The 12,419-nt window shown below is 45.8% G+C and overlaps 1 protein-coding gene across 1 annotated transcript in view; it reads left to right on the top strand.

Annotated features, from left to right (window-relative positions):
- PRDM6 (PR/SET domain 6) overlaps nt 1-12,419 on the top strand; it is a 122,190-nt gene that overhangs the window by 92,924 nt on the left and 16,847 nt on the right. Inside the window, exon 6 of the mRNA XM_059175742.1 lies at nt 1,086-1,262. Coding sequence (XP_059031725.1) covers nt 1,086-1,262 — 177 coding nt within the window. The remainder of the gene's footprint in view (nt 1-1,085; nt 1,263-12,419) is intronic.

Below are 12,419 nucleotides of genomic sequence, written 5' to 3'. Positions count from 1 at the left end.
CGTAGCTTCTAAAGGGGCAGACTCCCCCAGGTTTTCCCATCCCTCCCCAGATTCTGTGTCAGTCAGCAGCAGAACTTACGCAGAGAAGACAGAATTTTAATCTATTTTATGAAAACCCCAAATTGATGTGCTTCTCCTGAGCTGGAAAGAATGCTCTCTGATAATCTTGCTAATTATCAGGTCCTTGTCACAACTTCCTTCCACTGCCCTCACATCACCGTCCTCCCTCCTGCAAACACAGTGACACCCCGTCATTTCTGTGCCGCTCTAAGTCATTGCTTGCCACCGAATTAAACTGGGGAGTTGAAGTTTAAAGAGAAGACCCGGGGCATAAATATTAGTGTGTGCGCATTTGTGTGAAGATTAAGCACAAGTCAGGATTGCTTTTATAAAGAGACAGATCTGGTTACACACTGGTTCGTCCATGAACTCTCCAGTGACCCCGAGTTGAGGTTGTATTTGCAGACCCCAAGGCAGTTGTGTATTTATTAAAACATGCAGGCAGCTTGCTGCCTTCTCTGCATGTTTATGCCAGGATCAAATCCCCACACCGTACAGTAACCTTGGCCTCGAGAACTTAATTCCTGAGAGGACAGTGTATCCCGTGTTTTCTGAACTGACAGAGATAGTAACAGATGCTCTCCCTGCCACAGAGGATTAGTGTGAAGATGAAAGTAGGTAATTGATGTAGCACTTTGAAGAGTTTCAAGTGCCACAGAATTAGGAGCAACAATTACATAGCTTCTCTTCTAATGTTCTGCTTAATCGAGCCCCAATGCCCTCAAAAGTGCGCTAATACTTGCCTCGGGTGGGGATAAAAACAAGAAAGTACGGGTTCTTGAAATGATATGGTTAATCCCGGAAAGGAATACTTGTTTGGGAATTAAAGTGCTTCAGAAGCTCTGTGAATTTTGTTCCCGTGGCCCCATGTGCGGGTCTCAGGGGACCCTGCAGCCAGAGCCCAAGGGTGCTGTTTGGAAAACTGAGAAAATGTCACCAGAAAGCTCTGGCCCTTCACTCACGATACTGATTTGCCCTGAATGACACAGACGGTAATGACCAGGCAGTCTCTTTATTTATTTCAGACCTTATCAGTGCGGTCACTGCTCCCAGTCCTTTTCACAACCGTCTGAGCTGAGGAACCACGTGGTCACCCACTCCAGTGACCGGCCTTTCAAGTGTGGCTACTGTGGTCGTGCCTTCGCCGGGGCGACCACCCTCAACAACCACATCCGAACTCACACTGGAGAAAAGCCCTTCAAGTAAGTAGAGCCTACCCGCAGAACCTCCTTTTCTCTCAAGCTGTGCAACCATGGACACAGGACGATCTTTCTGGGTCTGTTTTCTCCTCAGAAAAATAAGTAGGAATAAGTCATTTTAAGATTCTTGCTAGTGCCCAAGGATCTATGTTTCTAGAGTTTAAGCTAGGAGCCCCCACAAGGTGTGCCACCTTTGGACCACCAGCAAGCCCATGACCATCAAGTGAGGTGACCCCGGTTTAGGACATCTAAAGAGTCATCCCTTGGGAAACCTGAATGTTTCAGGATTCTGGTGGATTCTGTCCTCCTCTTTTCCTATCTGTTCAAGTGGTTTAAATCTGTGATAGCAGCCAACTTGTAGGTTTCCGAGTGTGCTCTTCAGATCTCAGAATTACTGTGTTGGTGACACAAAACTGAATGAAACAACCACACAGGGGATACATCTGAATTCTTGAGGATTCAGAGAATGTGGAAAAAGGTAGGACTAAACTCCAAGGACTTTGCAAGGTAAGAGCTCCCCAGAGAGAGATTGTTCTAGATACAGCTCAATCATAAAAACAGCAGACATTTGAATCGTGCAAGATGGTCTGTTCCTTCACTCACTCATCTGTTTTTGTATGTGCTGTTCATTCAGCAAATATTTATTGAGTGTCTGCTTTGGTGCTGGGTACCCAGCTAGGTGTAAAAGATATAAAGGTGAATGAGATTCACTCCCCCAGTCTTCCACATCATTTATGGGGGAGCCCAATTAATAAGCAAGTATTACAACATAGGATGAAAAGTATGAAAGTGAAGAACAGTAAGCTATATTCATACAGTGCTGCAGGGTAGCCCAGGAATGGGAGTTCTCTGTGCTGTCTGGTGGACATGATGTTTAAGATGGGTTTTGAAGGATGAGTAGGAGTTTTCCAGGCATACAAAGGAGAGAGGCATTTCTGGCAGCCCACACAACATGTGGAAAGGCTTGGGAGTGAGAACCAATACTTTTGACTTGGTCAGTTGTATCAGAGGATCTTCCGGTGTCTCTGTGATCAACTCTTTTCTCTTCACCCCTCCACATATCTCTATTCATTTGCCATCTTGGTTTTTCCTGGCTGGGAAGGAAAATTTGAAGAACAGAGATGTAGACTATTTACTTTCTATAAGACAAGATCAAGCAAGAAGAGAAATAATTCAGGCAGTGGGAGACAAATCCACTTGCTCCGTCTCAGCCAACGAGTCTTTGTAGAGTCTAATAGCCCATGATCTCCCTTTTGGACTTGTTGGTGTGGTCTGTTGTTGTCCCGGTGTTCGGCCTGAGGCTCAGCTTGTCTCAGGGTAGCAGAGTCTGCTGGCCTGGGTCTTGCCTGCCTCGGTGTCTGCCACCAGAGGGAAGAACTCATAAAAGCTGTCATCTTCACTTACCTCCCCACAATTTAGTTACCTTTATTCATTATCCTTAACTAGTTTCATCATGGTTTAATTTATGATATTGATAATCAAATGAGTTTTAATTTTTGTCTGTGTACATGGGTGCAGGTTGTACACTGCACAAAAACTTTTGACTAAGGGGACAGGAAGAGGTCAAAAATCAAACCTGCACTGTACCAGCCAGGTTGGACCTTCTGGGGGTTCTGAGAGCCCAAAGGGACTGCTTTTTTGCAATCTACCCTAGGGGCCAGTGGTTAGCGCAGATGCTAGAGTTCCTGTCACAGGTGTTTTCATCCCGCACTGTGGACTTTGTCATTGCCCTCAGGCCTGACCCACAGATTCTGGCTTCATGACTACTCTGGATGGGGAAAAGGGCAGTCACCCAAGTGCCAAGCCTTGGAGCAGGAAAGCTTCTCAAAAGCAAAGGTGCTGGAGGATTGACGATCCTTCTGGCCCCTTACGTTGGAGAGGGCAACCCGACGGAGAGAGTGCCAGGAATCAGATTGATTTTGATCTTGTTGCTCTGTAAATAGATTTTAGTAATTAATTGAAGAGGTTTCAGGGTCAAAATGGGAAATAGATTTCTATTAATGTTAAGGTGTTACTTATGTGTAACCTCGTTGACTCCACTCAATTTTTTTCCTCTAACATCCTGTTTTTGTCATGTTTCCAATAGAGTTGCCATTTTAACTTTAATTCATCAGATTAATATTTGAGGGGCTTTAATAATTGCATCTTTTTCCTTTCTTAAAGTATGTTTTTTGTGACCATCACCTAATTTCACTGAGAGAACAAATTAAGAAAATCATATGGTTTGGTTGAATTAGATTCTAGCTACACGCTCTAGTTCCTTCTGCTTCTACTCATATTCAGGTGGCTACATGCTGTATGTAGGGTGGGGTGGGTTTTATTTCTTTTGATTCATCAAAGATATATTCCCAGGGGAGACCCAAGTGTATGGTCATGTAAATAGTGCAAGTTTTAAACATCTTCTAGGAAATGGAAAGCTCAGCCTTTCAGTATATACAATCAGACCATCCAGGATTGAACTATCCCAAGGGAGTTTTGGGAAGCTTCTCACCATAGCTCATGGATCTCCATCCCACGGACATTTGTAAATATTATGAATATACCCTTTTTACAAGCTCATAAAAGAAACATTCAAAAAAACTTTTGTTGCCGATTAGTCAATAAAACGAATTTTGCCACCACAGTTAATTTTACTATTTCAACTAATGGGTATTGGCTTAAACAATGTTACAAAGGAGGGGAAGGACCTCATAAAGATGTAGACCCCTAAAGTGTATGCCTCGGTCAGCTTCCACGGAGATGCCCCAAATGGCTCAGCCCCCAGATTGTCCCACCCACCATGGCCCCAGAGGCTTTCACAGAATTCGCAGGAGCCTGCCACAACAAGGGAGGGCCCTTTCCAACATCTGAAATCTTCTGCTGGGATGTGGGTGTCAGCAGATCAAGATTATTGCCATCCAAAGAAGGCTGGAGAAGATCTGGCATTAAGAGATCAGAGTCTCGGTCCAGGCTTTGCCTCGTGATCTGGTTGGCTGAGATCCCACCGGAATCCACTCCACCCCCAAAGCAGCAGGTTGGTCACTGGCCTGTTGGCAGGTGACTTGACTGTCTTGGTGGGACTGGAAGTCATTGACAGCAAAGGAACAAAAGCAAGGAAAAAGGAAGAATATTAATTGGCATCTCCAACTTACTCTTTCTAGTGAGGACTCCTTTCTCCTTCCCTGTTCCTAAACATAACCTCTGAAGATTTCAGACAGGCACTGCTCTCTGCTCTGCTCTGTCTGGATCCTTGTAAATTCCTCTGTGCTCAGCTTTGGAGCATGGGAAGACCAGGACTTCCCATATGAAAGGCTCTTCTCTGCATGTTTGTAAAAAGCAGGGGAAAATACTCATCAGTACATCTTTGCCTAAAGTAAAGAGTGGCTCATTATAAAATTAAAAAAAAAAAAATCCAAGGATATTCCAAAGAGCATCTGATATTTTTAACAAGACTTAGGCAACAGAGCATATGAAAAGAGCACATCAGTAAATCGGCATTGAGCACTTTGTATCCCCAAGCCCTGCACAGGCTGGTTCAGTCCAAGACATATTTGGTGACAGGCCGCAGAGGCACAGAGGAAAGCTTCTTGAAGGTTTTCTTTGTAATGGAACTTGGTGTCATTTCGGCATCTGTCAATTTCCGCTGGTAATTGTTAGGCTCCCGGACCGATAATCCAGCCAACCATCACATAAAGCAAAGAATGACTTCAAATCTAAAAGGAAATCAAATCTAACTAAGATACCCAAACTGGTAGCGAGTTGGAGGCTTTCTATGTCCTGAAGTATTCAGATCTCTTTCCACTTCAGTGTCCCTGCGATAGCCCCTGGAAGCCTGTGACATCAGCGCAGAGAGGAAGACCCCTGCGCAGGAGCCTTCCTTTGCTCTTGGCTCATTACCCCCATCTCTCCTTCCTTCTTATTCTGCTATGCCGCATGAAGTTCAGGATCAGAGGCCCCCAGGCCCCCATCTGGGTTGGACCTCAGGGTTCATTAGATGCCAACTCAGACAAAGTCTAGCTCTGACTTGCCGCCCCAGGCTTTTGCATGAAGTATGGCTTTCTGAGGAGTTTTATTCAACTATAAAAAGACCTCAGGAAGAGAACTTTTCTAAAATGAAAAGTAATGAATGTAAAATGGAGGCTCTTCCTTTATTTTAAAATAATATTTTTTTCAGGGCCCCTGGGTGGCTCAGTGGGTTAGGCCTCTGCCTTCTGCTCAGGTCATGATCTCAGGGTCCTGGGATCAGGTCCCGCATCGGGCTCTCTGCTCGGTGGGGAGCCTGCTTCCTCCTCTCTCTCTCTGCCTGCCTCTCTGCCTGGTTGTGGTTTCTCTCTGTCTGTCAAATGAATAAATAAAATCTTTAAAAAAAGAAAAAGAATATTTTTTTCTATCTATTTCTCTCCACTTTCATAGTGGGTTGATAAGAAACCAGCCCACACAGGTACACACATCTGCATGTGTTTTCATTCGCACTTGGAGGAGGTGACCCTGGAGGTGATTTTTCAGTGAGCATCTCGGGAGCCCGAAAGCGTGGACTTTGTAGATTTCCGATTCCGGGGGTGTAACTATCTGTGTGGCCACTTAGGCAAACAGCTAGAGAAAAGCCTAACTCGCCTCGGAAAGTCTCTGTCTAATCTAGGTATTTAATTATCACATAGAGACGTACACTTGGCCTTATATGAAGCACAGAACTTCCTATGTCTGATTCTTTTTTTCAAATACCCAGGATGAGAAGTGCAGAAACACAACCCCAGGTCAATGGTCTTTCCTTGTAAGTGTTCCAGCAATTCTCTTTGAAGTGGATTCTAAAGCTTCAGAATTTTTTTTTTTTTTACAAAGTAATATAATAATGTGAAAGTTTCTCAGCCGTGAAAGGTAGTATATTTGGACACACTGATCCAGTAACTAATCAGTTTTCTAATAAACAATCAGCAATTCGCTAACATGTCATCAGCACCTCGGGAGGCTCTGGAGAGAGGATGAGCTGCCCATGGACGTTAATGAATACACCAAAAATCATTAGCTGATCAATACTTCTGAGTTATTTTCATTGAGCTGATAGGTCTGATACATTAAAGCTGACATTATACATTTGTCAAGATCACAGTGCAGTTTTTAACAGTGGAACAGGCTGCTAAAAATATTCCTGGGAAGACAATCAAAGAAACACAACTTCTTCACCCTGACACATGCAGCTGGCACGGGAGCCCTGGAAAATCCCAGTGTGACGGTCAAGCCCCCAGCCTCCCAACATTAAAAAATAGACAAGAACACCCCAAAGTGGAGGGACGTGTTTTTTTTTTTTTTTTTTTTTTTTTTTCCTTTTAGGTAAAGGCACTTTGTAGGGTGGACTAAAAAAAGTCGGGGAGGGAAGAGAGGACTATTCCCCAGATAACAGGGCATGTGGCACACAATGGAGTGGTGAAGGCTTTAGAGGTCTCGAGAGCTCTGCCCCAACTCCATAGCTCTGCCCCAACCCTCAGGGACCTGAGACCGAAGGTTGTGTTATTTTCAAGAGGGACAAGTATCTGCAGGGCTCCTGAATATCCTTTTCTTCAAAGGATTGAGGAGAAGACATTAAGGGGATGATGTGGTGGCCACAGTACCTCACCCCGCCAACTGCCGCAGGTCTCGGCCAGTGCTCCAGGCAGCCCAGATGTGGAGGGCAGTGACAAGAAGGCACAGTTTGTGCCTTGCTGCACTAGTTTGCGTGTGTGCATAACCAGAGACAACCAGTCAGGAGTCATAGCCACCGCGGGAAAGCTGGAAGCCACCACTGGACGTGTGTGCACATGCACACGTGTTAGTTTCTTTGTGGCTTGAGCAGCCATTGAACTAGTGAGTGGGTTGCGTGGGAGATGGGTCGAACTCAGCGTCGCTAGGTTACAATTTTTTTGTTGTTGTGTAAGTTGAAGACAGGAGCTTTTCCAGAAAGGAGGATGCCAGTTTTCTCCTCATCAGACACACTGACTCCCTAATTATGGCTTCCAGGGTCATTCTTGCCTGTACCTTTTTGGGAGGTGGATTTCTTCTGGCTGATGGTGAATTCGTCTCTCTCCAACCCCACGCTATAGACAACTCTTTTAGCCTCCCCCCCCGCCAATTGTGGCTGCTTGGTGATACTTGTACACCAAAGCAGCCACCCACCCCCACTGCCCATAGTCACGCAGACTGACTTCGCGCTCCCTCCGCCGTCCACATTCGGAGGGGATGGCCCTTGAGCCGCTGTGCCTGCTCGGAGGACAATTCCCCCATTTTAAATTAGCAGCAGGTGAAATTCTATTTGTCGTCCATTTCTCTTTGGGGTTACGGAGCAGAAAACTGCAGACAAGCTGCGGCTTTGATGGCTCACTCCTAAAAATCTCTTTTTGTTCTTTATCTATTTGAACTGACAGTGATCAGAGCTGCAGCAGGACAGGGCTCTCTGGAGAAATCACCTTCCCCCTGCCTATTGACAGATCCCTCTGTTCCGCACCAGACGGGCTTTGTCCCGTCCTGGCCCTCCGGGCCTGGGAAGGAGCCACCAATTAAACCTCTCGAGCCGGTAAAATCGGAAGCCACTTTGGAGTGTCGGTTCTCATTAGGCAGGATGAGAGGAAGCCCATCACCCTGCAGGCCCCACTCCCCGGTCTCAATTTTCTCTCTTGCCTCCACTAGGTGCGAGAGGTGTGAAAGGAGCTTCACGCAGGCCACGCAGCTGAGCCGGCACCAGCGGATGCCCAATGAGTGCAAGCCAATAACCGAGAGCCCAGAATCAATTGAAGTGGATTAACTGATTGACTGGTTGGAATTAAACTGCAAGGGAAGTCATGATTAAATGTCATGGACACTTAAGCAAAACCAAAGATTTCCTCTGAGCAACTTTCAATCAGTCCCAGAAAACCAAAAGCAGTAATAAAATAAGTAAGATGTTAAGAGATATTGATCCTGGCGTGGAAGTCCGACCAGGACAGAGATTATTTATTTATGACTAGGGATGAGACTCGTTTCAGTGGATGACTGACCTGGGACCACTCCCGTGTCCGGTCCCACCGTGTATTTGCTTTGTTTCTAAAAAGCTTTTTTAAACTGTTATTTAATACCAAAGGGAGGAATCCTGTGGGTTCTTCTGCCCACGCTTGTGACTGGGAATGCACAGGGACTTCTTTCTCATTGCACCTTTTTTTAGTAGCATGATTCAAGGGGACCCATTGTATGGCAGCTCCCCCCAGCCCCCCTTCCTGCCTCTTGGGTTCAAGGTGGGGAGGGGGCCGATGCGGCTTCCCCACCGGACCGCGGAACCAGACGCCAGAGCCTCCATTAGGTCAATGCCACCGTGGGCCCCGAGGCTGGTGCGCTTCTGTGTTTTCCTACGCACTTTTTATGCCACTCCTTCCCTCCGCCGGCCTGGTCTTGATGCAGATGAGCCTGGAAGAGGCAGAAGATGGTTCGGTTTCAGAATTCAAGGAGAAGTGGGGACCTGCCTTTGGCCTGTCAGGATCTCAAAAACATTGAAAATGTACAGAGCTTCATAATACAGTATATTGTTCCGAAGCAGCTAGTCGAGAAGAGTTTGTTTTCAGTACCGTTTTAGCTTAAAAAAACAAAACACAAAAAATAAAGTGCTTCGGTCTGAAGCTGAAATAGAAGGTATGAGGCTTCAAGGAATTTTTTTGTCGTGTCTATGAAGGTGTTGAATGTGTGAGCAGGACGGGTGCCCAGCCCCATTGCCAGCGCCCTGTGGAGGCCCTTTCCTCTTCCTTCCTCCCGTAGGTGAAGCCTGGGAGACCTCTTTCCTCCCTCTGCAGTGTCAGGGGAATGTTCCTGCAAAAATAAGGGACAGGGGCCCGGTCCAGGAAACAGTGAGAGGAGCCATCCCAGAGGGTTGGGATGAGAACAGACCGCGTGGGAACTGCTCCTTTTATCCATTGGAATTACCTTGTCCTCTCCTCTGGCCCCTGACAAGGCTCTTCCTTCATCATTGATCTGTTGAAAGAGGAGGGATGGTGTCCATAATTTCACTGTTTGTTTGAGTGCAAGGAAAGTGAGTGAACTTCAGCTGGTCTTTGGGCAGCCTGACGGTCGTGCCCAGTCCCTCCAGGGCACATCCCACAGAATGATCTATTACCTGAGAAGAACCGGCCACTCCTGCCAGCATCACAGCAGGGACAGCATGCACCTTGTAGGCCCTGATCACCCGACAGCGGGACACAGTCTTTTAAGAAACTCCCTTATCTTTTAGACCTCCCAGGGTCTTCCCGTAACAAATACATGAGACCCAGAACTCGCTCCTGGAAGGCAAGGGTACTTTGTGGTTCACTCTACTTGGTCTTCATGGATTTGGCTCTCAGAACATCTTCCTTCCTTTCTAAGTTTGCTTCTCCATCCCTTAGCACCCAAGTGTCCCATTGAAAGTGGAGGAACACAGGGCCTCGTTAATTACATTTGTGACTTATTTATATATATGTTGTCAAAAAACAAAACCGAATCGAGGCAATTTGAAGATCTGATTGACTTTATTAAAGGATTCCTGAATTGGGCCATGTCCTAGCTTGCCAGTTCCCAGGAGTTGGGAGTAACTGAGTAGGAGGTTTTTATAGAAGGGAGGGTTGGGCAAGAAAGGTACCAGCAAAAGAAAAGGAAGGATTCTTTCAGGCCAGGACATCATCTTTTTTTTTTTTTTTTTTTTAAAGATTTTATTTATTTATTTGACAGAGGTCACAAGTAGGCAGAGAGGCAGGCAGACAGAGAGGAGGAAGCAGGCTCCCTGCTGAGCAGAGAGCCCGATGTGGGGCTCAATCCCAGGACCCTGAGATCATGACCTGAGCCGAAGGCAGAGGCTTAACCCGCTGAGCCACCTAGGTGCCCCAAGGCATCATCTTTTGGGGGAGAAAGGGACCTGCAGGATTTTTCTCATGCAGGCTACCTCGCTAGTGTAAGTCAGACATTCCAGATTGACTCTTAAAGGGTCATGTTTGTGGGACAGGTTAAAACTGTAATTAAGTCTTGGTGGGCTCTCGTAGGGGCCAGATGGCTCCATTTGGGGCTTGTTATTTCTCTTTTCCACAATATATTTATATCTCAAAATAATCTGTAATGTTGTGGGCTCCAAAGAGGGATTGGAACAATCCCGATCCCCATGGTCCAAGATAACCTAGAACATTCCCTCCTTGCATTCTTTTTGGTTTTTTGTCCTGGAACTCCAGCATTCTGTGCTCCTATGTAACCATTGCTGATAGAAGTGTTCCGTCTGGTAGATCGGAATGTCTTCTGTTTTATAGCTCTTTGTCTCAAACGATGGAGACCTTTGCCGAAAATGTGTACCATTGGGAAGGGTTGAAAGAACATGGAGCCATACGAATCCAAAACCTGTAAGAAAGTGTCAGATCGGCTATACAGACGAGTAAGCTGTTCTGTTGATTAAGGCAGAAGCATTTGGTTGTACGTTTTGAACGTGACGATGTACAGGGACGCACCTGTACGTCCCTAACAGTTTCTTCCAGTGAGAACAATCAGTTCTGCCGTTTGCCATATTTCACTCTTCGAGAGAAATGCACTCTTCTCCTTTCCCGTGGCCTCCACGTGCAGAAATTAGAAGATTTCACTCCACCCTTGGTGTCTGCCACGGTAACTTTCCATAACAGTGGTCTCTGTCACTCTTCGTGGTCTTGCCAGCTGATCCCAAGGTCCCACTTAGTATGGCGGTAGCTATGGCGGTAGCCTTTTTAAACCAGAAGGTTCTTCTAGCTTTCTCCCCCCATTTAAGCTTATTCCCACCCCACCCCCATCCCTGCTTTCTTAGTAAGGCAGACTTTTGGCCTGTATTTCCCACCAAACTTGGCCAGAAGTATTTTCTCTTTAACAAATAGAAAATCGGGGACACTCCTAATGGTCACGTTGCTAAGCCATTGCCAGTTTCTAGCAGACTAGCTTCGGCTGTCTGTCTGTAAGACAGGTCTCCACTTGTACATTGACTTAGAGTCCTGAAGCAGGTCTTGACACCGTTTGAGTCCCAGAGGCTTTTACGTGAAGTATGTACTGAAATAGGGGTTTCTCCTTAAAATCTCCCAACTGTCGCTTTAGTGTTTTTGTTTAAAAATTGGCAGATATGGGACACCTGGGTGGCTCAGTTGGTTGAGCAGCTGCCTTCGGCTCAGGTCATGATCCCAGCGTCCTGGGATTGAGCCCCACATCGGGCTCCTTGCTCTGCAGGGAGCCTGCTTCTCCCTCTGACTCTGCCTTCCACTCTGTCTGCCTGTGCTCGCTCTCGCTCGCTCTCTCTCTGACAAATAAATAAATAAAATCTTTAAAAAAAAAAAATTGGCAGATACTCACACAGGACCTGAAAATGGGTGGCAGAAACTGCAGTCACAAAGATTTGCCCGTTTCCCTTATTAGCAACTTCCTAATTCATGACAGCCTAAAGAGAGTAAAAGCTCTGAATGACTGAGACCGGGGGGGGGGGGGGGGGGGGGAGGCTATCTGCTGAATTGGTGTTTGACTCCTGGCGGATTCCCTGTGTGCTTTCTTCTCTCCAGGGTGAATATTTCTCCCCCCAGAATAAGATGTACCATCCTCACACATGCTCATTTGTCTAGCTAAGAGTCTGAGCCAAAGGGTAATGCTAAGTAGGGCTGCAAACATCACATTTCTAGAAAAATCTCGGTAACCTCAAGTAAGGCCAAATATTTTCCCCAGGAAATGTGCATGATTTTTTTTTCTTAAAGATAAGCTCTTTGTTTTGATTGTCTTTATCTTTAAAAGTGACTTTTTTTTTAAAGGGGGGGATATACTTTTACATAGTTATTGTGTGGATAATTCAAGTTGTAAACCTACATCTTGCAGAATTTGTATAATTTGATTCAGTTAAATATTTATTGAACATCCATTCAAATGCAGCCATTTGGTGGGGAAAAGAAAGACTTCCGGTGTAACAACAGAAAAAGATTATGTTACCACTTCTCTCCTCTGAGGGCTTTATAGTTTATTGTGTTGTATCTTGGGAAAGCTTGATTCGAGTCTGGATATACAAAGATTTACTAACACTTGCCAGCTCGTGAATTCTTTGCATCAGTTGCCTCATTCCTCATTTCATTCCTTTCCTCAACACATATTTAGTGAACTCTTCCTTGAGATAAAGATCCCATTTTTGGTGTTCGCTTTCAGTGGCATCATGTAAGCAACCGTTGGCGGGAAAATGTG

The sequence above is a fragment of the Mustela lutreola genome, chromosome 5 (genome assembly GCF_030435805.1).
Source record: "Mustela lutreola isolate mMusLut2 chromosome 5, mMusLut2.pri, whole genome shotgun sequence".
NCBI lineage: Eukaryota > Metazoa > Chordata > Mammalia > Carnivora > Mustelidae > Mustela > Mustela lutreola.
Note: the sequence above shows the minus strand (reverse complement) of the source record. Positions and strands in the feature narration are given on the sequence as shown.